The 27807-nt window shown below is 41.1% G+C and overlaps 3 protein-coding genes across 6 annotated transcripts in view; 1 reads left to right on the forward strand and 2 right to left on the reverse strand.

The window, feature by feature from the left end:
* PEX1 (peroxisomal biogenesis factor 1) overlaps positions 1-3349 on the reverse strand; it is a 70609-nt gene extending 67260 nt beyond the window's left edge. For 3 of the 4 annotated variants that reach the window (XM_080667005.1, XM_080667006.1, XM_080667003.1), the window contains exon 1: positions 3107-3349. In XM_080667005.1, the coding sequence (XP_080523131.1) occupies positions 3107-3232 (126 nt within the window). In that variant the 5' untranslated portion in view covers positions 3233-3349. The remainder of the gene's footprint in view (positions 1-3106) is intronic. The other variant, XM_080667004.1, reaches the window with a different exon arrangement.
* A 225-nt stretch (positions 3350-3574) lies between these two features.
* Positions 3575-10617, forward strand: RBM48 (RNA binding motif protein 48). The gene is made up of 5 exons (XM_080664112.1): positions 3575-3725; positions 4232-4422; positions 6249-6394; positions 7831-8399; positions 10048-10617. Exons 1-5 carry the CDS (start codon positions 3615-3617, stop codon positions 10132-10134), a joined length of 1104 nt encoding a protein of 367 aa, XP_080520238.1. The 5' UTR covers positions 3575-3614; the 3' UTR covers positions 10135-10617.
* Positions 10618-10720: 103 nt separating this feature from the next.
* LOC308246875 (calaxin-like) lies at positions 10721-27698 on the reverse strand (the record flags this gene model as incomplete). The annotated part of the gene is made up of 6 exons (XM_080665209.1): positions 10721-10774; positions 13431-13535; positions 16019-16173; positions 19083-19187; positions 20384-20539; positions 27641-27698. 6 exons carry the CDS (start codon positions 27696-27698, stop codon positions 10721-10723), a joined length of 633 nt encoding a protein of 210 aa, XP_080521335.1.
* Between the last annotated feature and the right edge of the window lie 109 nt (positions 27699-27807).

Raw genomic sequence — 27807 nt, forward strand, 5'->3', positions numbered from 1 at the left:
ACAAGGCACATTCACTGCATGGAAATGACACTGGCCTAGGAACGCTAGTTTCCTTCTGTCAAAGAACAGAACAGGCCTAAGGCACACCTTGTTTCATTGCACTTCGCTTTATTGAGTTTCACAGATGCCCCCCCCCCCCGCTTTTTTTAGATGTTGCATTTTTTAACATTGAAGGCAAGACCCTCCAACCAGCAAAAAACACTGACTCGTTTTATTGCCATACCTGCTTTATTGTGGTTGCCTGAAACTGAGCTGCAGTATTTCTGAGGTATGCCTATGGAGTAATAACTAAGGTCTCTTTCACCATTAACAGTTTATGATTCTGTAACAGTGGGTTTCAACTCATTTCTGAAGAAAATTTTTAAAACTACAGAAGCCTATCCCCCCAAGTTTTGATTCCATAGGCCTGAGGAAGAACCAGAACATCTGTATTTTTAAATGTTTCAAGGTAAGTCTGACACAGACCAGAGAACCACTGTTCTGACCTCTTCCCATTACAGCATTATCTGTATTATGTATTCAATGCTTCAGCCCAAATAAAATAATTCAAACTATTAACTCCCAACTCAGGACTTTCTGCTTTAATAATTACCTATGCCCTCTAACCCAGTGATTTTCAACTGGTGTGCCACAAGAATTTTTAAAACATGCAATACCTCACTATTTAGTCAGGGGCACTGACCTCTTTTCCTTAGATTGTCAAATAAAAAAATGACGACAGCCAACACAATGAGAGCCATCCAGTATGAATGAATAAAAATTATACCTATTTTTCTGTCAGATCAGCAAAACATATAATATACTTTTTGGGATGCCACAGAATTTTAGTAATTAGTTTATGTGTGCCAAGAGATGAAAAAGGTTGAAAATCGCTGCTCTAACCCAATAATTCTGGGAACCTATCTTAAATAAACAAATAAAAAACAACGTTTTATAAACAAGGATGTTCTATTTTAAACTTTTAATTAATTATAGCATCACCTTTAATCTCTAAAAATTAAATACACTATAAATGTTCAATCACAGTGAATAATTAAATTATGACAAATTTATGATAGAATACAAATTAACCATGAACAATGATTACCTTTTAACAAAGTAAAACAATAACACTATAGGAAAACTATGTATAGTGCAAGACTTCATTTGTGTTAAAAATAATTAAAGATTAGAAAAAAACCTAGAAGATGTGATTCAAACTGTTAAAATTAGTTATCTCTAGGTTTGGGGATTATGGTAACTTTTATTTTCTTGTTTATAATTTTCTGTGCTTTCCAAATTTTCTATAAATTATGTGTTACTTTAAAATTGGGGAGAAAAGTTGCCTGTTCTGCTGATATAGGCTAGACAGAAACAATTTGTGCTAAGGTTGAAGAGATTTAATTTTCAAAAAGGTATTCATGGTTTCTTATGAATACTTACTGAGGGCTCAAAATTTAAAACGAAGATCAAAACCACTAAATTCTTAAATAATGATGAATATGACATAGCATTCACACTGAGATCAAATTATTAGTTACTATAAGAGAGCATTCCTATAATCTCCTTAGGTGGGGAGTCTATTATTTTAAACTCAGGTGGGGACTGAAAGCACGCTGAAAATCGTCCAAGCTGACAGAGAACAGGGCAGAGTCTACCCAAGATGTGGTTATAGTGACTAGTCTCCAGCCATGAATGAAGCTTGTCAGGGCCAAAAGGTTGCCTGCTTTATGGTAAAAGAAGTAACGGAAGGATCTGCTGGATTTGGTATGCTTTGAAAGATGGGTGGGGGGGGAAATAATCTAGAACTGAGATTTTCAATCTTTTTCATCTCACTGTACACTTAAATTACTAAAATTCTGCAGCACACCAAAAAACATAATTTTTGCCGATGTTACAAAAAAATAAGATATAATTTTGATCCATTCACACCAGATGGCTATTGTTGTGTTGGCTGTTGTCATCTTTTAATTTTACAATCTTAAGGAAAAAGAGGTCAGTGCCCCTGCCTTAATGGTCAGGTATTGCATGTTTTAAAAATTCTTGCGGTACATGGGTTGAAAATTGCTGTTCTAGAAAAAGAGATACCGAGAAGAAGCTCAGGTGGAAATTATTTTGAAATTATTGCAAAATCTTACATATTTCCTGCGTGGATTAGCCAGTGGCGGCTACCACACATCCAGGGTTTTCAAGGATTTCAAATACAGGTGTATCTCCTTCTATTGGGCTTCGCTTAACTGCGCTTCACAGCCGTAGGCAGTTTTTACAGATTAAAAGCAAGGCCCTCCACCAGCAAAAGATTACCACTGGCTTCACCGCCACACTCGTTTCATTGCAGTGGTCGGGAACCAGCAAGGTACGCCTATATACCAGCCTTTCGCCCCATAAACACGCTCAAACTCGTAGACCAGGTGCCTGTTTTTAGTTATGAAAGTGGGGGCGCTGCATCTCTGCCAACGGTTAGAGCCACGAATCACAACCTCTGGAAGGGCAATTGACAGCCTGGTTCAAACAATGTTAACTACACACGTCCAAGGTGCACGACCCCTGCCCATCCCGGCACGCCTCCGAGGGGTTCCGGGCCGAACCGGCATCTTGTTAGCCCAGCCCGCCGGTGGGACGCGGTGCTCAGCCCGGTTAACCTCCGGACTCAGCAAACAGACCGTCTCCCTCCCTCTGGAGGCCCAGACCACAGCCGCGCAGGCACCTGGAAATCTCTGGCGGGAAAAGATTTTTAAAAAACAAACACAAACAACAAAAGCAATGACTTCTCAAGAGCTTTCCAACCTGGAGTAAAATCTGAACGCAAAAATAGAGTATAAAGTAGTTAGAAGCCCAGTTTCACCGACTGGAAGGCGCTGGAATAAGGCCAGTGAACTTAAACCCTGGCTGCACCAGACGCGGTGGGGCTGCCGAGACTGCCCCCTCCCCCGCCCCGGCCCTGCCCTCGATGGGCCCTCGGTCTGCCCTCCTCGCCGCTCAGCGGCGCCAGGAAAGCAGCCCCGTGCCCGCCGCCGGGAGAGGCCCGAGGCCACCGCGTCCCTGGAAAGCTCGGCCCGCCCGACCCCCGACTACCGACCAGGTGTCCAGCCTCCAGGTCGAGCCTGGTCCAAGGCCGGCGCGTTACCTGCAGCAGGTGCAGCTGGGACACGAGGCGCCGCGGCAAATGGAGGAAGCAGTCGCGAGCGTTGGTGAAGGCCACAGTCACGGCCGCCCCACCCGCACCCACCAGGCGTTCGCTGCCCCACATCATCTGCCAACCCAGACACCCCAGGCGCCCACCCTCGCCGACTCCGGCCGAGCCCGCAGGCCCGGGCGTAGGAGCTGGATAACATCGATCGGCCCCGCCCCCTCGCCCCCTCGCCCCCCTTCTCGCGGCCCCGCCCCCTTCCGTGGCGCGTCTCAACGCGCATAGGGGCGGGGCAAGCAAGCCTTCTGCCTCCTTCCTGGCCTCTCCGCCGCGCCGCTGGGGGGCGGCACCCCGTTCACAAATCCTCTTTTGTAGGAAACGACGGCCGACGCTGTCGATTCTCCAGCCAATCCCGGCACGCCTGGACCCATCCCTCTCTCTTATTGGATAAACGGGAGTGCAGCCGGCGGATGTTGTCGTTTCTGTGAAAGCCAAAGCCGGCAAGATGGCGTCGGTCGGCGGGGAGCTCGGTGGCTTGTTCGACCACCACGTCCAAAGGGCTGCTTGCGACACGCGGGCCAAGTATCGGGAGGGGCGACGGCCTCGTGCCGTGAGGGTAAAGTGATTTTTACTTCATTTGTTACCCTCACTAGTTGTATGTGAATTCTAGCCCCACACGCCCATCCCATGTAAGTAAAGGCTTGAGCTGCTGCGGGCGGATCCATCTCTCGTTGCAGATGGGTATGAGGAAGCCTCGTCAGCTACCCAAGGTTCTCACGACCCCTTTGGTCAACTGCGAGCACGTCAGCTCTGCGGAAACAGGGCTTTGTTTTAATCATTGTCTCTTTCGCGTTTACGGCTCTCCTTGGCACATAGTAAGCACTCAGTGAATATTTATCTCCTTCCAGAAACTGTACCTAGCCCATTTCTGGAAAGTCTATCAATTAAAGGTAGTCTATTTTATGCTTTAGTTAGGTGAATTCACGTGGAGTGAGCTATTTATCAGAGAGAAGAGCAAATTTTTTGATTTTCTGTTTTGTGAAAACTGGTTGAAAAGTATTTCTTGTTTTTTGTCTTAGACTTATTTACGAAATACATTTAACTTGTTTGCATTTCTTTTAGGTATATACAATTAATTTGGAATCTCGGTACTTACTAATACAAGGAGTTCCTGCAGTGGGAGCGATGAAGGAATTAGTTGAACGATTTGCTCTATATGGTGCAATTGAACAGTATAATGCTCTAGATGAATACCCAGCGGAAGAATTTACAGAAGTTTATCTTATTAAATATATGAATTTACAAAGTGCAAGGTAATGTGCAAGTTAAGCACTGTCCTACTGCCCCATTCCCATTGCTATTGTTGAAGCCCCAGGTTTCCCACATTCATACCTGAATTACCCAATAACTTAACATGGCCCTGTGTTGTTCTTGTCTTCATCTTTTTAAATGTTTGCCTTCCTAAAACACTTTCTACCACATCATTCTCATGTGTAACACTTTGTCATGTGGGGCGGTAGATTAAAAATTGGATTTAGAGTAAGTTTTCCAATTCCCTTGCTTACTAACGTCATGATCTTGGACAAGTTATTAAACCCTAGTAAGCCTGTTTGGCTTATTCTATAAAATCCATATGATAAAAAGGACCTGCTTATTGAGGTTGTGTGAGGCTGAAATGAGGTAATCCATGTAAAGGGCTTAGCATAACGCCTCCTGTTCAGAATGCAGTAAACATTAGTTATTGAGGTTCTTACTGTTGTGCACCTATGTGAATTAACGCCATCTCTTCCAGCTTTCTGTATAACATAAACTCTGTTCCAAAAAGGATGAAATGTAAAATGCCTTACCTGTTTTTATGTAAATCCTCCTACTAATTTGTTCCAAGACCCATCCTTCCCTGGTTATTACAATTCTTATTTTCTGTTCCACAAATAGCACTTGTCTGCCATCAAGCACTTATTTTATGGGGTCAGGTGTTATTCTCAGGTAGCTCTTAAATGCAGTCTCACTTTCCCAACCAACTTGCCAGCTCCGCATCGTTAGGGAAGCTATTTTCTAGAGCAGTGGTCGGCAAACTGCGGCTCGCAAGCCACATGCGGCTCTTTGGTCCCTTGAGTGTGGCTCTTCCACAAAATACCACGTGCGGGCGCACACCTACAGTGCGATTGAAACTTAGCGGCCCATGCGCAGAAGTCGGTTTTCGGCCTGGGCGAGTCTATTTTGAAGAAGTGGCGTTAGAAGTTTAAGTTTAAAAAATTTGGCTCTCAAAAGAAATTTCAATCGTTGTACTGTTGATATTTGGCTCTGTTGACTAATGAGTTTGCCGACCACTGTTCTAGAGTCTTTGCATTTCCCATAGCACCTTCCTAGTACAGTTGGCCTTGGAGTTCAACATCTGGATTTGAATCCTAGCTCCACTCTCCAGGGTAAACATGGCCAAGTTTGAAATCTCCCCAGGCCTTACATTCATCATAGGGTTGTTGTGAAGTGTTAATTCAAGCGAAGCACTTAGGACACTGCCTGGCATGTGATAAAATCTCATTAAGTATTTCTTATTATCCCTGAGCACAGAAGTACCTCAATATTTATTATAATGCCTGACCAGTTATAGATGTTTAGTACTAGTAAGTATTTGTTGAATGACACCATCATCTCATTGATTAGTTATATATTCAGTATTTCCTCAATTATTGAATGTTTTACATTTACAATATTTTTATTAATTTTTTATATAGGAACACATTGTGCTGAGAAGGCAAAATTGGGTATGAGCTAACTCTCAAGGGCCATTTAACTCAACACAGAGAAAAATCTCTATTTTATGGCAATGGATTGTGTACCTTAGGCTAACTAGCTGGATTCTAAGTTGGTTAAAGGGAGTCTAGATATGTGTGGGTGACTGAGCGCAAACCCCATTAACACTGTTGGGACAGGGGAGGAAAGGCTCTTAGAGTATGCACTAGATCAAGAAGGTCAATTCCATCTATAAGCAAATTACTTAATTCTCAAACCATATGATGTACACACACATAGCAAAAGCTGGACTTTGCTCTTTAGATCTATGCATTGTATACTGGTCAAGTTTTCATCCTAAGTACATCCAGATTAATAAACCATGCGATCATGTTCTTCTGTTTAGGATAGCCAAAAGGAAAATGGATGAACAGAGTTTCTTTGGTGGATTGCTTCATGTGTGCTATGCTCCGGAATTTGAGACAGTTGAAGAAACTAGAAAAAAATTACAAGAGAGGAAGGCTTATATAGCAAGAGCTACTAAAAATAAAGGTATGGAAAGCCTGTTACTAAACGCCTATGTGTCAGGCATTCTAAGTATAGCTTCATGGAGCTCTCAGTCTAGTGGGAAGAGGGGCAAGTAAATGATCACAATATTCAGCAACTGTACCACGATTCTTTGTAGCACTCAACGTAATCTGGGCTGGGAAGAGAGATATGTTGGTTTGTGGGAGACTTCCTACAGGATATGAGAGGGGGCTGAGTTTTGGAGGATAAGTGGACATTATTCAGAAGAGGAGAGGAAGAAATGGAAAGGTGGGCCAGATAGCATGTTTAAAGGCCCAGAGGAATAAAGGAGCATCGTGCATCTTAAGGAACTGTGAGTAGTACAGGATAACCACACGTGGGCTTCGGTTGGAGGTAACAGAAAAGTGGAGAGAAAATGAATCATAAGGGGCCTTGTGTCCCATGCTAAGGAATTAAAGCTTTTACTTGAAGTGAGAAACAATTAGGATTTACAGACCAGTTCCCATTGGCTAATCTGAAACTGCTAAAAGTGGGAAAGTTTTACTTTTGACCAACAGCTGGCCAGGTGCCTCATATGCCCAACTGAGTTTCCCTAGATGCCTGGAATGGAGTCATGGGATCTGGTATGTGGGTTATAGGACTAGAGCAGTCAGAATTAGATTAAGATAGCATGTGTGGTCTGAAATCTGAATGCTACTAGAGGCTTAGATTACCAAATTTCCACCCTTTGGGTAAAAGTCAAAGTCAATGTCCATAAAGCTATTGACTATGATGAGTTTGTGGCTGATTGGGGAATGGGCATGTGGCAATGGTGAAGAGAGAAATAAGTGGGGAGAGTCTTAAAAAACTTACCTAAAAATTTGGCGAGAGAGCTGTTGAGAGTCCCTGGTAATTTGTAGACACTGAACTTTAACCTGTGGGATATGTAAATAGCTCCATACAAACTTGTACATGTGGGGGGCAAAGGAAATTACTAAATATGGGCCCAGCATATTGCTTCCTATAAAAACTAAGCAGCATATACACTCATACTGTAAAAACAAACAAACAAAAAAACAACAGCTTTGTATGTAATGACATGGAAGAACTCTCCAAGATCTACAGTTAACTGGAAAACACAAAGGTGCAGAGAATGGTTATTACAGGAGAGAGAGAGGGGTAGGTGGAAGGAAGACATACTGGACAGATGAGTAAGAAAGTGAAAATAATGATTACTTATGGGGGGTGGAAACCAGGCATACGGGAAGCAAAGAGTGTAGTGTGACAGTACTATACCTTTATCCTTTTTAGCTTTTAAACCACATGAATGTATTGCCTGCCCAAGAAATAAAATTGTAAGGGTAACATTTGTTAACATTTTAAAGCAATGTTTGTTTTTAGAATTACACTTTTCTGAATGATGAAAACAAATGAACTATTTCTGTTTCCCTTTCTCCCACCTTTTAAATTGTAATATAAAGATTATTTCATGACAAAGAAGAAGCTGGTTACAGAGTATAAAGACACAAAAGATTTTAGACAGAACTTCCACTCAAAGAAATCTGGATTTTGTGAAGCTGCGCTGAACACTTCTGCTGGGAACTCAGATCCTTGTCTTCCTTATTCTTGTGAATTGCCTTTATGTTATTTCTCCTCAACATGTGTGTGTTTGTCAGAAGAGTATGAGAACAGAGCATCAAGCTCCTCTCAGCATGGGAGAAACCATGATGAAACAGTGGGGCATTGTAACCACAATGACTCTTTGCAGAAAATGCAGATGAAAACTTTAAAAAATTCAGTGGCCTGCCCTGGTGCACAGGAGGCTCTTACTCCTTCAGAGGCAGTTGACAGATTTATGCCTAGGACAACACAACTGCAGGAGCGGAAGAGAAGAAGAGAAGATGATCGTAAACTCGGACCTTTTCTTGAAACAAGCACTAGCAGTGATGAGGTGCTGATTGGGCCTCTGTTACCAGACATACCCAAAGTGGATATGCATGATGACTCCTTGAATACAACAGCGAATTTAATTCGGAATAAACTTAAAGAGGTAAGATCATTTAAAGAAGAGTTCTAAGAGACGATTTGGTTATAGGACTAACCCTAAATGGAGAATTATTTATGAGAACTTTAGTATTGTCATTTACTGTTTTTCATTTTTAGTTTTTGATGTGTTTACTGAATTTTACTAACGAATACCATTTGCTTTGATACCATTAATCCTTGCCTTAAACAAGAAACAGAATACTAGCCCTGCTGGTGTGGCTCAGTTGGTTGGGTGTCATCCTGTGTACTGAAAGGTTGCTGGTTCAATTCCCTGTCAGGGTACATGCCTGGGTTGGGGGCTTGATCTCCTGCAGGGGGCGTGCAGGAGGTAGCTGACCAAAACTCAGTGTTTTTCTCTCTCCCCTTCCCTTTCCTATCTCTAAAAATCAATAAAAAACATCTTTAACAAAAGAAACAGAATACTATGTTTTATAATGTGATTAAGGAGGGGCAAGGTAGCTTATCTTGTGTACATTTTTTACCTGAAAATTATTATCTGATTAAGGATAAGGGGTTGTTTTATAGTAATAAAAATCTATGGACACAATTTTTATGCTTAAGCCTCTTTTAAGTTTTTTAGTTTGTGTTGACAACCCTTCCTTTCTTCACATACAGTTGAACTAAGGCATGGATACAGACACAGAGCCGTCTCAGCCAGAGCTGACTATATTTTCAAGAAAAAATATGATAGGTCCAAATCCTAGGTATAGAAACAGTAGAACAACAAGGAGAAATCCTATATAATAAAAGGCTAATATGCAAATTGTCCCCTGGACCACAAGTTCTGGGAATTCGACCAGAAAGCCAACCGCCCACGGCCCCTCCCCCTGGCCAGCCCTGCTGATCCGCCCTGGCCACCTGGACCCCACCCATGCATGAATTCGTGCACTGGGCCTCTAGTACTAAGTATAATTTACTATGGTTTCAAATAATTTCACAGTTTAAGTGAAGACTGTCTTATTCTGCTTTAACTTATTGTCTACTCTTTTTTTCATGATGCATTTGATTTCATTTTCCCTAAGAAATTGAGGATTATAACATTTTCTGATTATTTCTTTTAAGTTTTTCACCACTACCACCCCCCAAACCTCCACATCACTAAATATATCAGACATTATCAGTGTTTCAAGTTGTATGCAAGCAGGATATCTATCTGTACCCATAAAATAACAAGGGACTTCAGATCTACAAAGGAATGTTAAGTAGAGCATGTTTACTTCTCTCCCTCAAATTTTTTTTCTTGTTAAATGGCTTTCAAAATGAAGGTGAGGGGTGAGGGGGTAAGAGATCAACCAAAGGACTTGTATGCATGCATATGAGCATAACCAGTGGACACAGACAGTAAGGGGGTGAGGGCATGTGCTGGCGGGGGGGTGGGAGCGGCTGGGGAGAGGTCATTGGGGAAAAAAAAGACTCATGCAATACTTTAAACAATAAAGAATTTAAATTAAAAAAAATTTTTACTCCCATCAGTGTTTGGACAGAAAACTTTGTTCTGTGCCTAGATTGTAGGCTGTACTTTGAACTTGGGTTAGCTCTGCTTCAAACGTGATAGCAAGGATTGAACTACTGGACATATTATGTCTTCTGATAGTTTATTTATTCTTTGACTATAAAAATTAAGTTTTTCTGGTTCTCTTTTTTTAAACTAGGTGATTTCAACTGTGCCAAAGCCTCCAGAGGACAAGCTGGAAGATGTGCATACAAGTCATCCATTAAAACAAAGAAGAAGAATATAAGATTACTAGTAGCAAATTAATATTTTCTAAGAGTATTTATTTTTAGCCTGTCATTTTCATTCTTGAAGAGATTTTACTGCTACTATTTTTTTGAATGCACTCCTCTTTGTAATTTCGTTCAAGCTACTTGTTAATTTAGTTTCATCTTTTAAAATTAGTTTATTGTGGACAAAATACTTGCCAGCCAACTGTTTCCCTTAATAAAAACTTTTCTAGAAACTCCATCTACTGACTTTAGTTACATCTTATTGGCTAGAACTGGGCCCATAACTATTCCTGAGGAATCTGGAATAGTGAATGTTTTAGGTTTCCAACTTCTATGGTTGAGGAAGCAAGAGAAAAGAGGGTTGGGAATGCCTGACTTGATGCTACAAGATCCAAGGTTGTTGACTAACAAATAAATAAATTAGCTTATCATTACCTATTATAGATGCTATTTTGATCCATACTATTACAGAAACTGTTCTTATAATATTACCTCTCACATCGCAATAACTATATGTGAATTAATTGAAGGAAATAAAGATAGGCAACCAGGATCTGTTTTTTATTTTAATGCAAGTATTGAGTGATTCACATTCAAAAACTAGATAGAATTCAGGATGTGTTTGAATGCCAGGGTTTCAAAATCAAGACAAGTCTGTAAAGTAAAAAAGTTAATAAACTATTAGAACAAAGCTGAAATTAGAAGCTTACATGCTTTAGTTAACTTGTAAGAAGAATTTATTTGATCTATGGCAGAAACAAATTAGAATTGGTAATTACTAGACTTCTACCACTACTTTTAGCACACTCACTTTTTTTTTTTCCTGTTAGTAGACCACAAAATGGAAATTCAATTGTGTCCAGGCTGTTTTCATATTTTTACTGATAAAAATAACTGGCCAAAACCGGTTTGGCTCAGTGGATAGAGCGTCAGCCTGCGGACTGAAGGGTCCCAGGTTCGATTCCGGTCAAGGGCACGTAACTTGGTTGCGGGCACATCCCCAGTAGGAGGTGTGCAAGAGGCAGCTGATCGATGTTTCTCTCTCATCGATGTTTCTAGCTCTCTATCCCTCTTCCTTCCTCTCTGTAAAAAGTCAATAAAATATATTAAAAAATAAAAAAATAAAAAAAAAAAATAACTGGAGAAGGCCCATACCAAATGGTATCTGTTTTTCATTTCTCCCTATCCTTAAGGCCTCTGGCCTAATGGATTGAATTGAACATATCAGTTAAAGAAGGTTTCATCTTCAGTTATGACTTACTGATCCAAACTTGTTAGGAGGGCACTAAGAGGTAGATGGTCTTTTTTTTTTTTTAATTTATTGATTTCAGAGAGGATGGGAGAAACATTAATGATGAGAATCATTGATTGGCTACCTCCTGCACGCCTCCTACTGGGGATTGAGCTCACAAACGTAGCATGTGCCCTTGACCAGAATCAAACCTGGGACCCTTGAGTCCGCAAGCTGATGCTCTATCTACTGAGCCAAACTGGCTAGGGCTAGATGGTCTTAATAGAAGCTGCAGGCAAGGGGGTTGGCCCTAGTTCCTCGTAAGGCAATTAGATATATTTTTGCTGAATTCAGGTAAAAGATTTATTAGAGACCTGGCCATAGAATTAGGAAGAATACATTGCTGTCTAGGTCAGTGGTCGGCAAACTCATTAGTCAACAGAGCGGCAAACGTGAGCCGCAGTTTGTCGACCACTGGTCTAGATCAGCCTTCTCAGACTTGAAGGTGTTATAAACCTCCACTTAAGGGTCTTATTGTAATTCTGATGGTGGTGGTCAGGAGCTGGCGGGGCAGGAATGGGGAGTTGTTTAATGGGCAGAGTTTCAGTTTTGCAAGATGAAGAGTTCTGAAGATTGCTTGTACAACCGTGTGACTGTACTTTACTGAACCTGAATGCTTAAAATTGATTTGGATGGTAAAGTTTATGTTAGTTGTCTTTTACCACACACACAAAGTCTGACAGTCCTAAAGGGAGGAGCTGCTAAGTGGGTTCTTTGTTCTTGAATGGATTCCTGATGTGTGTGTGGAGGCCAGCACTCCTCTCCATTCCTGCCAACATACACAATACACTACTTGATCATGATGAGAGAAAGAAACCTTTCTCATGTCAGGCACCAAAAAAGATTCTGATTCAGTTGGTTTGGGGTGGGGTCTGAGATTCTGCATTTCTCATAAGTTCCTAGGTGATACCATTGTGCTGGTGCACAGACTACACTGAGTAGCAAGGCTCTAGATAACTGGGCTACAGATGACTTGGAACAACTCAAGAACTGTTGGTGTTCCATCGGACATAAGTAGTTACTCCAACCCAGTTCATTATTCTGCACTGTTTCACCCATCAGTCTCTTAAAACGAGAAGTCTGCCTTTCACATATTGCGTTTTACCACATATTTCCAGACAAAATGTGGGAATAGCCCTGGCCAGGTGGCTCAGGTGGTTGGAGTGTTGTCCCGTAGACCTAAAAGGTTGTAGGTTCGATTCCTGGTTGGGGCATATACCTAGGTTTTGGGTTTGATCCCCAGATTGATGTTTCTTTCTCTCCTCTCTCTCCCTTCGTCCCTCCCTCTACAATCAGTAAACATATCTGTAGGTGAGGATTAAAAAAAAAAAAGGAGTAAACTACATTGGGACAAATGCAGAGAGACCAGCTAAAATGGCTAAGGATAGCTTATGCAAGTTCATTCACAAAATCATCTAAATTACCACAGAATAAAAAGTTTCAAAAAAGAAAAGTGTCTTCTTATATCATGTTTGCAAAGCAGAGGTGATCAGAGGCAGAATTAAAGAAAATGTTAATGAGTTTAATAAATTATTAGGCTGGCTCTTCTAGCTCAGAAAACTTTTGTCAAATCCAAACATGAAAATAAACCTTATGACCACAAAATACTATATATGTGTCCAAATTTTTAAAAACTTAATTTATTCTCATTGACAACATTTGGGTTGAAAGACATCAAGCTTTCTCCTAGCAGTTCTTGCTGAACCCGCTCTTTATTCACTGTTCTATCCCTTAAGTAAGCCCAATATACCCTGGTTTTCTTTGGGGAAATATTAACATACAGGAAATCAGGACTTGTGTACAGTTGAAGTTACAAGCTCCAAAGAAAAGCCTGTTGAATAGAATTACTTAAACAGTCACTACTGTCTTGGCTCCCAAAGCACTAGGACGGGCTGAGCCCTTCATGGTTGCCTAAACATAGCAGTGAGCGGAAACCCTAAAGAGGTGAGTGTCTAACAAGTATTATTTTCAGATCCTTTAAAATGTTCCCTCAACCTTTTTGGGCTGTTGGCACTGTACCTTTGCTTCTGGTAAACATTGTCCAAACACCTCCAACAAAAGTCTCTCTTCTTTCACTGCTTTTTCAAAGTCGGCAAAAGATATCTTGCCATCGTTGTCATAATCCTAAAGAGGAAGCCCATATGGTACAACTATTTTTGTGATAAAGTAAGAACCACAGGGCAAACATTCTCAAGCTTAATTTTTAGCACTAGAACTTGTTCCTGAAAGGATCTCTTACTTGGAAGCTCATCATGTAAAAAGGATAAAAGTGGAGTTGCTCAGATAAGGACCAGGGCACTGGGAGTTAGAGCACTCACAGCCCAAGAGTCATGCAGACCACCGCTTGGCCTTTAGGGATGGTTGGGATCTGATAGGTGGGGAAGTGTGTGGAGGAAGTGCAGAATGGCCCAACCTGAATTATGACAGCAAGCAGGAGCGTAAGTCAGGAGAAGAGAGACCTGCCTCAAGTGAAGCATTTGTGACAGGGGCTATGGGTGATTAAGTAAATCATGGGGATACATGTGTGTGGGTTATGTAGGCCTTTAACTGCTTCAGTGAATTTGGATTTGATCTGTTGGGTCTTTGTTGTTGTTTTTCTCACTTCAGGGTGTAACTAAATCAGGGCTGCTGAAAGTCTAATCTAGAGAAAGGTTTGAATAATTGTGAGAAAAAAGTTCACTCCATAACATTTCCATTCAAAAAAGAAGAGGGTGGGTTTGGTATGAGGGAACATACTGTCTCTCAAGAAGTCTACCCTGAGCCCTGGCAGGGTCTGGTGAGTACTTCCAGTGGAAGAGGATACTCTGGGTCTGTGTTAGCTGAGTCGGAGACTCGGCAGTCCACATCATGTTTCTTTCTTGAACTCCAGAGTCATGGGTTAGCCAGGCCCACAAATCTTAGGGTCACAAATCTTCACCGGTATCCAGTTTAGGGTTACAGTAAGAAAAGGAGAGAAATTGCTATGTCCATTAGAAAAGGATATTATTGGTTTCACTGAATTCTGCACCCAATTTTCTAGTGTGATCTTGAGTAAACCCATCTGTACTTCAGTTTTCTCATCTGCCAAATAGAGATAATGTCTACTTCACAGAGTTGTTTTGAGGATAAAATGAATTCATATATTAAAGTTCTGTGAAGGGCCTGGCATACAGCAAGCACTCTATAAAAACAACTTTTTATTATTATGTTATTCTATTATATTGAGTATGTAGAAGAATTGGAAGGCTAAGGTCAGGAAGACAGACTAGAATAGCATTCAATTTAATACACATTAAATCTGCTGCCTTTCCCACAATTAGTGAGGTTTTACTAAATATTAAAATATTTCAAAATGAGAAAATTAACATTCACTTGGAAGTGATTCATTTAATCACCCAGCAATTCCACAAATATTTTCCGAGTACCCACTATCAGCCAGACACTGTTCCAGGCAATGGACAGAGCAGAAAACAAACAAAAACTCCTGCCCTCGTAAAGGCAGCATTTATTATGGAGGGAAATAATTTCTTCATCTTAGCTTTATCCAACATCCACCTGCTTAGTTATAATGAACTAGTGGCCCAGGGTTCCCTCAGCCCAGCCTGCACCCTCTCCAACTGGACATCCCTCTCACAATCTGGGACTGCTGGCTCCTAACCGCTCGCTCACCTGCCTGCCTGCCTGATTGCCCCTAAGCCCTTTGCCTGCCTGCCTGATCACCCCTAACCTATCTGCCTGCCTGATCGCCCCAAACTGCCTCTGCCTGCCTGATCACCCCTAACTGCCCTCCCCTGCTGGCCTGATTTTGCCCCTAACTGCTCTCCCCTGCAGGCCTGATTTCACCCCTAACTGCTCTCCCCTGCCGGCCTGATCACCCCTAACTGCCTCTGCCTCGGCCCTCACCACCATGGCTTTGTCCAGAAGAAAGTCGCACGTCCAGAAGATGGCCGGTCGACCCGGTCTAATTAGCATATTACCCTTTTATTAGTATAGATGGATTATATAGGATAGGATTGCTTAAATGGAGGGGAAAAGCCTTTTTTCAGCAGGAGATGCTCTTGGCAGACAAAAATACATAATCCCTATATCTGGACTGATAGCCAGCCATATGCACTAAACTGCCAAACCAGTCGTTAAAAAATGCACTATACTGCCAAACCAGTCATTAAAAAAACGCTTTCTTACACCTTACACCAAACAGCTGTTGCCCTTAAAACTCCTCCTCAGCCCCCACTTTAGGTTCTGCCTTCGTAGTTCACCCAGATTAGGTTCTGATTGGTTGGTTTCTATGCCAGTCAGCGTCTCCGAGCCTATCTCCGGGCCTGATCAGAGAGGCGGGCCTGATCAGCAGCCCCGGCAGAGCCCAGAGAGAAAGAGAGGCGTGGCTGCTGGCAAAGCCCAGAGAGAAAGAGAGAGGCAAGGGCTGATCAACAGCTGCCACGGAGGCTGCAGATCAGACCCTGCCTCTCTCCGGGACTCTTTCCAGGCCTGATCCATGGTCCCTTCAGCAGTCAGTGCTGGGTTGCCATGGCTGCAGCACTGACTTCCGGTATTCAGTCGAGCCTTCGGTCATTATAGACCCTGGGTGGGTTTTTATATATATTAGGATTACAGTATTTCATTCTTACCATTTTCTTCAGCGTTATCTCTACCAATTCTTTTATTCCTTCATCAGTCTCTTCCTCAGATAACTGCTGGTGTAGACTGTTCTTCAACATGTCAAATATTTCCTCTCGAGAAATGTGACCATCATCACCATTCAAATAATAAACTTCAAAACAGACTTTTCAAAGCATAAGATATTTAAAGACTTGGATAATGACAGTTAAAATAATAATAATAAAAGCCTAATATGCTAAATATCTGGTTGGCCATTCAACCAAAGCGTAATATGCTAATGATATGCTAAGGCCACTCAACCACTCGCTATGATGGGCACTGACCACCAAGGGGCAGACGCTCTGACCAGTAGGTTAGCTTGCTGCTGGGGTCTGGCTGACCGGGACTGAGTGAGACGGGCCAGACATGCCCTGGATCCCTCCCACGGTCCCCCCCTGGCTGGCCAACCTCCCACGTCCCTCCCAGCTCAATTGTGCACCAGTGAGGTCCCTCAGTCTGGCCTGCACCCTCTCGCAATCTGGGCTGAGGGACTCTCCCACCCGAGTGCACGAATTTTGTGCCCTGGGCCTCTAATATAATAATAAAACAATTTATACAACCTACAATTATTGGTCTATATGGTAAAGAGATTTTAAAATGAAGCACCTTTTATTCTATTTCTTTCCACAAGATAAAATACCCCTTGGAACGTGAAAAGAAAGACTTGTAACTTCTGGATTTTCAAACTGAGATTTTAAAAAAATTATGAAGCTGAAATAAAGGGATACATATTTTTAAATCTCTGATCATACATTTATACATTATGTGTGTAAAAATCTCAGATTTATGATACTCTTCTTACATAGAGAACAAAAACTAAGTACACACTTTGCTATGTCACCGACAACATTTTTCAGTGTATTTAGCTAGTGAGTCTGTCAGTTCTTTGAGGCCTGCCTGTCTGCATAACTCAGAAAAACTGATCTCTCCCTGGAGTGAATTCCACCTCACAGAGTAAGCACTACTACAATTCACTCATTCATCCACAAGTGACTTACTCAGGTCCTGGGAATACAGCAGTGAAAGAGCTCTTGTGGTGTTTGTAACCCAGGTAAGTGTTTTACAAAAGCAATAGAACCATGTATAAAACTCCAGAGTATTAGATTAGCTGTGCCTTTTTGTCGAGTTTCTCCAATCTGTTGCATACATGAATTTGCAACACAACCCTACTAGAAATAGTATCTTCCCCCAAATTAACATATACTGAAATGTATATGAAACATTTTTAGGAAGTGGGGTTAGAGGAGGAAACGTTTTTTGATAGTGTGATGCTATTTAGTTACTATACAGCTACTTTCAACGTCACAACCATTTTCACCAGGTATTAGTATCACCACAAGAATTTATATCCAAGAAACTTAGCTTTTCACTTTTTAGTGAGACTTTTGTATAGGAATGTTGCAATAAGCTTAATGGCAACTATATTTAAATGTTATCCTGTAAAAAATTAGACTGAAGAAGAAAACACACAAAACTAGAAAAAAAAAAGTATGTCGAAAGTTGGTGATTTTCTTTAAAAATGTGTTTCTTTAAAAATGTGCTATCACTTTAAAATGTGTTTAATTTAGGGGTCCTTTTTTGAACATTCCAAATCCAAATTCAAGTGGAAGAAGGGATAAAAAAATTGCTTACTTCCTCAGTACTCTGCTGTCTTCTCTTAAGCAATCTGTTTCTTTGAAAACTATTTAAAATTGTTCCTATTATCTTTCCAGGGTTCCCTGCCCCAAATCCTGGAACCCGAGATGTAAAACATAGGAAATACACACCACACCAATGGTACAGGTGAGGTGAGGCCTCAGTTATTTCTAGGCAAAACTGTGAACTGGGATAATGTCTTTGGAATTCCTAATGTTCCTTTTCTGTAAGAAGCTCTCTTTATAATCCTCCTTCCTTTGGGCTTTCATTGTCCTAGGGCAGGGGCTTAATCACAAGGAACAACAACAGCCTGTAATTATTGGAATCGAGAGTCTAGGCTTTCCCCTCTTTTCACTCATCTACACCAACACTACTGTATTGATGTCTGGTAGTTAATGCGTGTTTTACCCTGTTTTATGTTTGTGTGTATATCCTATATAATAAAAGAGTAATATGCAAATTGACTATCACTCCAACACACAAGATGGCTGCCCCCATGTGGTCAAAGATCCTGCGCCCATGTGGACACAAGATGGCCACCACAAGATGGCCAGCAGGGGAGGGCAGTTGGGAGGGACCAGGCCAGCAGAGGAGGGAAGTTGGGGGTGTTCGGGCCTGCAGGAAAGGGCAGATGGGGGGGACCCATGCCTGTAGGTGAAAGCAGTTGGGGGGGACCAGGCCTGCAGGGGAGCAGTTAGGCATCAATCAGGCTGGCAGGGGAGTGGTTAGGGGGTGATCAGGCTGGCAGGCAGAAGCAGTTAGTGGCAATCAGGAAGACAGGCAAGCAAGCAGTTGGGAGCCAGCAGTCCTGGATTGTGAGAGGGATGTCCGACTGCCCGGTGGGATCAGGCCTAAATGGGCAGTCGGACATCCCTCGAGGGGTCCCAGATTGGAGAGGGTACAGGCTGGGCTGAGTGACACACACCCCCGTGCACGAATTTCATGCACCGGGCCTCTAAAATACACACACACACACACACACACACACACACACAAACAATGACCCAATGGGACTTGTGCACTACCCATATCAAGGCCTATTACCTGATGAGCTCAGAGGCAGTCTCAGAAATGTCCACCTTATTAGCTGATAAGAGTTGGCATAACCCTTAGTTTCTGTTATTAGCCTGGGCCTTAAGCCAAAGACCCATCCTGGTGACAGATGAACATTATAGAACCAGTGAATGAAGTGTTTGGGGATCTTGGGACTAGGGACTCGCCTATGAAATAGCTTACCCATTTCATCTGGCTTATATTTTTTAAAACAGTCATAAACTATTTTTGCAAGGTTGCTATAGAGAACACTAATTATATATTTTTAAAAATATTTAAACATTCACTAAATACAAAATTAACCATATATATTACTAAGCCAGTAATCCCATACAGAATTCTTACACTTCAGCTTTTCTTCAAAAGTCCCTCGAAGAAACACTGATAATCCTTTAACCCACTCATTTACACTTATGCAGTTATCACTGTCTTTGTCAAATGCAAAAAATACTGAAAAAAAGCACATATAAGTGTATTATAATTTATAGCTATTTTACAATTCACGAATATGTATGTATAGATTTTTTAAAATCTCCTCCCAAACTGAGGGGAGAAAAGGGTTTTGGTACAATCATTCTCGAAAAAGTCAAAATTACTGAAAATGTTTTCCCCAGATTTCTATAGGAAGAAAAGTCATTCTCCTCCATGATCAATGGTGATCTTGTTTTATACAGTTACTATGTACGATGATGCAGCCAATCAATGTAGTAATTTTTATTCTAAAAAAGTGGCAAAATTCTGTTCTATAGAGCTTGTGCAATGCCTAAAGATAAATTACTAAAATAATACTATTTTTAAATTACCAATGAAATCTTAATATAACCCTATAGAAAGTAAAATATTATCGACTCTTTTGGGGGTGATGAATGTTAATTATTTTGACTATGGTTATGGGTTCAAGGGTGTACATATATAGATCAAAACTTATCAAATTGAACACTAAAAATCAGTTAGTGAAAATGAATGGCTCATATTAAATAACTTCCTATTTTAAATAAATGATCTTTTATTTTTTTTCAGTATAATGAGTATCATTTTTCATTTTTATGAGGAAAAAGAAATCATTGAAAAATTTCCACGTCTACAGCATATGAATTTATAGACATCATGATTAAAAGTCACATGCTTATCTTTGAAAAACAATACTGCTAGCTTATTTAGCCCATTACTAGTTATCTCTCAAAGTGGTACAGTTATAAGACATCCTGAGCAAATTTATATTAAAAACCACCCTGACAATAAAATCAACTACTGCAGCACTACCAGAATTGTCTTTCTAGTTTGACATTAAAAAATTCAAAGTCTTGCCCTGACCAGTTTGGCTCAGTGGATAGAGCGTCGGTCTGCGGACTGAAGGGTCCCAGGTTTGATTCTGGTCAAGGGCATGTACCTTGGTTGCAGGCACATCCCCAGTGAGGGGCGTGAAGGAGGCAGCTGATAGATGTTTCTCTCTCATTGATGTTTCTAGCTCTCTATCTCTCTTCCTTCCTCTCTGTAAAAAATCAATAAAATATATTTTTAAAAAATTCAGTCTTTGATGAAAATTAAATATAAAATATTTGCCATACATTAACCTACTTATATATGCCATATATATATGTTTGCCACCTCAGCTTGGCTCATTTCAGACCCTTATGACTTCTTACCCCTATTCATTAGCTTATCATCAGTCATTCCAAACAAGCCGTGCAGGATCATTCGAAATGTGCTCCGATCTAGTCTAGCGTTATCAAGCCTCACATCAGGTTTTTCCACCAAGCTGTGAAAAAGTATTATGAGGCTCTCGACTTCACTTTTCTTGACTGTAAAATAAAAATATAAATATGACTTAATTATTGAGTTCTCCAACCTAATTTATAATATTTTACTAAAAACTATTTTTTCTCTTGATGCGAGATGCCATAAAAAGTATGACATGGACTTGTTAGTCAAGAGCTTACACAATTAAGATGGTTCTCACTCGGAAAGAGGAGTTGGGCCCCTTTCATGGGAATGGACTTTGAATTGGCCTTGAAGGATGCGTAGTATTTTTATAGGAAGGAAGGAATTGGGGGTGGTAAAGAAGTGGAGAATTCCAGGGAGGGAACAATATGAATAAAGGAAAGAGGTAGAATGGAGGTTGAGGTTGAACATGTCTTCCTGAAAGCCAGCAAGTGGGAAGTGAAAAATAAGATAGAAGTGAATGGGGTGGTGGTGGAGGGCCTTGAATGCCTGGTCAGAGGATTAACATTTATTTTACTGGAACAGTGTCTCTCATGGTGTCATCTTTGGCCCATCTGTATGAAAATCAACCCCTTCTCCATTGCTTGTTAAACATGCAAATTGCCAGGCCTTGCCCCAGACCTACCTCAGAATTGCTAAAAGCAGGCCCAGGAATTAGCTTTAAAACAAGAGTTCAGTTGACTTTTCTATGCCTTAAGGGCTGAGAAGTGGTTCAGGAAAAGAGAAGTGGCAATCTGTATTGAAAGGAAAACTGGAAGCACAGAAGCCAGGTTTGAAGTGACGGGGCCAGGAAGATGGAAATGAGGTCAGAGAGTGGGGAAGGAGCCTGAGATACTGTTAAACAAACAAACAAACAAATAAAAACACACAAAAAAACTAGTAAGACTTGGTGACTGGCTTGCAACTGAAACTTTTTTAAAAATAAATCTTTATTGTTCAGAATATTATAGGTGTTCCTCTTTTTTCCCCCCCATAGCTCCCCTCCACCTGATTCCCCACCCCACCCCATGCCCTTACCCCCCACCACTGTCTTCATCCATAGGTATAAGATTTTTGTCCAATCTCTTCCCACACCCCTCAAACCCCCTTCCCCCTTGAGAATTGTCAGTCCACTCCCTTTCTATGTCCCTGATTCTATTATATTCATCAGTCTATTCTGTTCATCAGATTTTTTATTCACTTAATTTTTAGATTCACTTGTTGGTAGGTATGTATTTATTGTCATTTTGTTCATAATTTTTATCTTTGCCTTTTTCTTCTTCTTCCTCTTCTTAAAGAATACCCTTCAGCATTTCATATAATCCTGGTTTGGTGGTGATGAACTCCTTTAGCTTTTTCTTGTCTGTGAAGCTCTTTATCTGACTTCAACTCTGAATGATAGCTTTGCTGGGTAGAGTAATCTTGGTTGTAGGTTCTTGCTGTTCATCACTTTGAATATTTCTTGCCACTCCCTTCTGGCCTGCATAGTTTCTGTTGAGAAATCAGCTGACAGTCATATGGGTACTCCCTTGTAGGTAACTAACTGTTTTTCTCTTGCTGCTTTCAAGATTCTCTCTTTGCCTTTTGCCCTTGGCATTTTAATTATGATGTGTCTTGGTGTGGTCCTCTTTGGATTCCTCTTGTTTGGGGTTCTCTGCACTTCCTGGACTTGTAAGTCTATTTCTTTCACCAGGTAGGGAAAGTTTTCTGTCACTATTTCTTCTAATAGGTTTTCAATATTTTGCTCTCTCTCTTCTTCTGGCACCCCAATAATTCGGATGTTGGTACACTTAAAGTTGTTCCAGAGGCTCCTTACACTATCTTCATATTTTTGGATTCTTTTTTCTTTTTTTCTGGTTGGGTGTTTTTTGTTTCCTCATATTTCAGATCTTTGGTTTGATTCTTGGGGTCTTTTGATCTACAGTTGAATTTCTGTATATTCTTTATTTCAGACAGTGTATGCTTGATTTCTGACTGGTCCTTTTCCATTTTTTTTGGCATTCTCATTAAGGTCCTTGAAGGTCTCACTAAGCTCCTCAGAGGTCTCATCAAGTTTCTCGGCAGGTTTTAGAAGATTCTTGAGTAACCTTATAAATGTGGTTTTGAACTCTATGTCCAGTAGTTTGCTTTCCTCCATTTCTTTCATTCGTGACAAGTTTGTCTCCGCATTTTGCTGCTTCCCTGTGTTGATGGAGTAGTTTTCTGTGGTAGGTGACCAGTGGTTCAGCCTATCTCCTGAGGTGGACACTCTTGGTGCACCCCTTTGAGGGCTGAGTGCAAAGTCTTGGTGTAGTTAAGCCTTGATTGCTGTTCGTACACTGGGAGAAATTGACCTCCAGGCCAATTGGCTGTGAGGACCCGCTGTGTCTATAATGGAAGAACTGCTGTGCTGGAGACATGCTTATGGGGCAGGACTTGCTTCAGTGGGGCTTTGGTGCTTACTGAGTCTGCCTCTTGAATGTATCACGTATGGATGTGAGTAGTTGAAATCTGGTGTTGTCTCACACTGACCACTAGATACACTGGCTTCTGGATCTCCAATGGGGTGGCTACTGTCTGAGGCCACCCAGCAGGAGCTACAGCGAGAACTAGTTTTCTCCTCTTTGCTTGGGGTTTGGAGGTTTTGGAGCTGTCTGACCAGAGCTGCAGTTTGTTAGGTTAAGCTGCAATACAGCAGACCATTTATATGCAAAAGCTGCTGCATGGAGCTTGGGTGCGTTTGTAGATTGTGCGGGGCGGGTCTCAGGGAGTCACTAGGCTAGGGTGTGGCAAAGAGTGATGGCTGCCAGTCAGCCGTCTCTGCATCTCCACGTTTCCAAGTCCCTGTGTCCCACTCCCCAGCGCAGTAAACAATGATTGCTGTGTGCACCTCTGCAAGAAAGCCACCCTCACTTTCCGACCCGATGGCAGACAGTCCAGCTTCTCCCCTAGGAGTTTGGGTCCCCAGCGTCTCCCCAGAAACTGGAGTTCAGAGTAATCGGGAGCTTGTCTCCCTTGGGGTTGAAAAAAACAGCGCACCCAGTCGCCCGCTGCCAGCCCGATTCGCGCGCCTCCGTACCTCAGCTTTTCAGTGCTTGTGCACGTCTCAATGCTCTTTTCTCTTTCCTTCTAGTAGTAGAACTTCCACTCAGCCAGCTTTCCCGTGGTTCTGGGTGATAGACGCTTTGTCTTTTAGTCGGTTTTGAAATTGTTGTGCAAGGCAGCAGTTTAGGTGTTTACCTATGCCGCCATCTTGGTTCTCTATATCAAACTGAAACTTTTTAATATTCATGTACCTGGATCTCACTCCAGACTTAGTGACCTAAGGGGTAGATTTAAGAAGTGCACAGGTGATTCTAATGCACCATCAGGACTGAGAACTAGGGCAGTGGTCAGCAAACTCATTAGTCAACAGAGCCAAATATCAACAGTACAACAATTAAAATTTCTTTTGAGAGCCAAATTTTTTAAACTATATAGGTAGGTACATTGTTATTAACTTAATTAGGGTACTCTTTCAATCGCACTATACGTGCGCACCCACACTTGATATTTTGTGGAAGAGCCACACTCAAGGGACCAAAGAGCTGCATGTGGCTTGCGAGCTTCGGTTTGCTGACCACAGAACTAGGGGATTAGATTTAGTGGGTTGGGGTAGTAGACTTAAGTATTTAGGTTCTACTTACATTTATGAGAGATTAAATAGCTGATAGACAAATTATATAGCATCTTTACGCCTCAGAGCCCTCACCTATGAAAATTGGGTATTGTCTGCCCTAAATGATCTCTGAGAGTCCTTAAGTTTCTAAAAGTCTGATTCTATGATTCAAAGGTTGAGAGAACTGAAAGAGGAAGGAAAGCTGGTTACTATTTTTCTTGTTCTCTTCCTTGTCCTCCCTCCCTCCTTTATTGTTTCTGGGGAAGATGAGGAGAAAAAACTGTTAGTTTAGATGCTGTCTTTGAAATGACTTCAGGTTACCCAACTGAACTTAATGACAACACATAGCAAATATGCAGTTTACCTTAATAGGGCTTCCACTGTGGTCAGAATGACTTGGTTCTTAGGATGATTGACAAAGCTAAAGAATAAGCAATTACAAAGATACCCAATAGTAGTTTATTAACTGAATTAGATCCTCAGGCTTCACACTGTAGCTAGTATAAAATATGACTTGAAGTTCTTCTTGATCCATCTAATAAGCATTTAAGGGTCTTCTATGAACCCGGCAATGAATACTTCCTGCCTGCCTCAAGGTTGTTACACTTTGGTGGAGATAAAGTGCAGTAAGGTAGTACAAACGCTATGATTGATGGTGGTTGGGGGTAACCCAAAGAGAGGGATCAATTGGGGGGAGGTGGTAAGAAATTAACAAGGGTCCCAAGGAGAAGGTATCATGAGCTAAGACCTGCCAAAGGAGTAAGCATTTGCCAGAAGAGATAGCTTGAATGTGTGCAGGCCTGTTCTGAGAGCTGCAGACAATGGGGAGCTTACTGAAAAATTGAGGCAAGTTAACAGATCATATTTGCACTGAAGGAAGATCACTCTGGCAGATTCTTAAAGCTACCTTATGAGTGGTGAATCCAGATGTGACAGGTCGTATTTTCCCAGAGACCATTGGAACCATCTATCCCATCCCACATGCTCTTTCAATATGACTTGATACTCCAGCCTTAGAAAGATGGGGTCTGTCTCCTTCACTTGAAACTAAGCGGGGGCGGGGGGGGGAGGCTTTTGTCCTGGTTTCCTGTCAACCAATACAGTACACGAGTTATGAGGCAATGTGACTTTTCAAGGTTACATAATAGAAAGGGATGCAACTGCTCTGAGGACAAAAGCTTGGAAAGACATTTTTTTGGAATATGAAGAAAAAGGAAGCTCAGATGTGGATACACTCTATGTATGGAGTGCATAGTAATATATGCTTGCCTGAAAGCAGTCCTGCTCAATTCCGATAAAGAATTACCACCTGAGTGGAAATGTTAGCACCAACACTACTGTGAATTAAATGGATCCCTAAAGAAAGTGAGGAGCCGTTCTCAGAAATATATTGCAAGTCATCCAACAAAGCAATCAAGGATTTTAGACACAATCTTCAGTGGGTAACTTTTCTGAGTTTATCCATGTGGGTCACATTTAATTTTATCTAAAGATCTTACATATGTGATCAAAACAATTGTGATATTTGAGAAACTGTGGATAGTGAGAATGGTGTTGCGATGCCAGACACTGACCTGTGTTAAGTTTTTTAGAGTAATTTTAGATTTATAAGAGAGGTGCAATGGTAGTATAGAGTTCCTGTAAATACTTTACTGTTCCTCCCTGTTGACATCTTACATTACATGGTACATTTGGCCAAAAAAAATACAGTAACTCTGGCATATTATCAACTAAATTACAGATTTACCATTTTCCCACTAATGTCCTTTTTTAAATTCCAAGATCCATTTGGTTGTCATGTCTCCTCCAATGTATGAGTTTTCAGTTTTTCCTTGCTTTTCATGACTGTGAACTAAGAATGTTTCTTGCTCCCCCCCCCCCCCCCATGTGGCTCAGTGGTTGAGCACTGACCTATGAACTAGGAGGTCGAAGTTCCATTCCCGGTGGGGGCATGGGCTCGATCCCCTCTGGGGGGCCTGCAGGAGGCAGCCAATCAATGATTCTCATCATTGATGTTTCTCTTTCCCTCTCTGAAATCAGTATGTATATGTATATGTATAGTTTAATTTAGTTTTGTCTAATGCTTTTTTATGATTAGACTATGGTTAAGTGGTTTGGGGAAGAATACAAGATAAAGTACTATTCTTGTCATCACACTTAAGGGGCATATATGTACTTTCAATTACTTGCTTAAGTTAGTGCAGTGGTCAGCAAACTCATTAGTCAACAGAGCCGCAGTTTGCCGACCACTGAGTTAGTGTGTGGGTCTCTCCTTATTGACTTTGTTCTGAGTTGAAGATGATGAACATAAACCATTCAGCACAGTGTCTTGTCAATGGAGAGCTCAACAAACACCAGCTGTTAGTAATCTGAGTGTAAAGTAGTGATCTGGTTACAGTGAAACAGTGTTAAAAACTTTCGAAAAAGAATAGTAACCCATTCCTTTGTTCAAACAATTATAAATATCTTTTTTTGCAGAAGACTGTGGGATATGAGTCTGATCAAAGATTACAGATTCATACTTGTGGCTATTTCAGAGAATTGCTTTCAAATAACAACTTACGGTATTTAACACTCATTGCAGACATTGCTAAACATAATTTCATTAGGATGAGAGAGCAGTTATATTTTTTTAAGTTTAAAAAAATTCCTTTTGAATGTCAAAAAACTCAGGCTCTGTTAGGAAAGCAGCAAGTGACGGAAGACATTACATTAAACACTGGCTCAATCTGCCAGATACGACTTAAGGGACCTATTGACAGCACGATTGGAAACAGGCCCTTCAAGTGTTTGAGTTTAGATCATTTAAAATGTATCCGGAATAAGAGAAAACAGAACTAAATCTACAAGGAGAGTTTTAGAAAAGTGGTGCCTATCCTAATGAGAAAAAGTGGAAGTGCTCAATAATGAGGCTGTCCAAGTGGTTGAAATAAAAGTAACTTCCTCAAATTCTAAAAACAGATTTTCTGTATTATCAGAATGGCTTGTGGTCATTACCAGAGAAAAAACTTTCACGAAGATTACTTTTTAAGGTCTGTCAGGGCAAGGAGTTCCCCCCTCCAAATCTGTTAAGACTAGTTTTCATAAACACTTGCTATGTTCAAGGCACCATGCTATTGCAACATCTACAGTATCCTATGTTACATATCTCTACCAGCTCCCTAAAGCACAGCAAACACCTGCTTCTATGGATTTTGTGCCAGAGAACTTGGGGAACTGGTCCAAGTAAAACTTTATACTCTGAAATCCCTTATTAAATTTCAGATTATCAGTCCTTGGTTGGCAGATAATCCTTTAGCACTTATGATCTCACATAAATTCTCAAGCTCTTCTTTCCACATACACAAATATATTTTAGAATAGCTGGTTATTTTCAGTGTAAATGCATGGATAATTGTTCACTTGCTGTCTATTTTTTTCAAGTGATCAAAACATTATATAGGAAACAGAGGAACTCTAATTTGGAGCTTACAAAGCACTTGTTAATGTCCAGCTAGTATGTCTATCAATGTTTCTTTTTGAATAAAGATGCTCAGGCAGTGCTGGATGCCTTGTCAGTACTCACAGCTCTTGACGGTTTTACTGATGGATTCCACCAGTTTCCCCAGAGCCTTTGGGTCCATATTGAATGTGGCTTCAACACACAGCAGACTTCTCAAATAGCGTAGCTCCACGCCTGGGCGTCCTGGGCTGCTATTGGTTCCAGTTGACAATGTCATACCCAACACAGAA

The sequence above is a fragment of the Plecotus auritus genome (assembly GCF_963455305.1).
Source record: "Plecotus auritus genome assembly, chromosome: 4".
NCBI lineage: Eukaryota > Metazoa > Chordata > Mammalia > Chiroptera > Vespertilionidae > Plecotus > Plecotus auritus.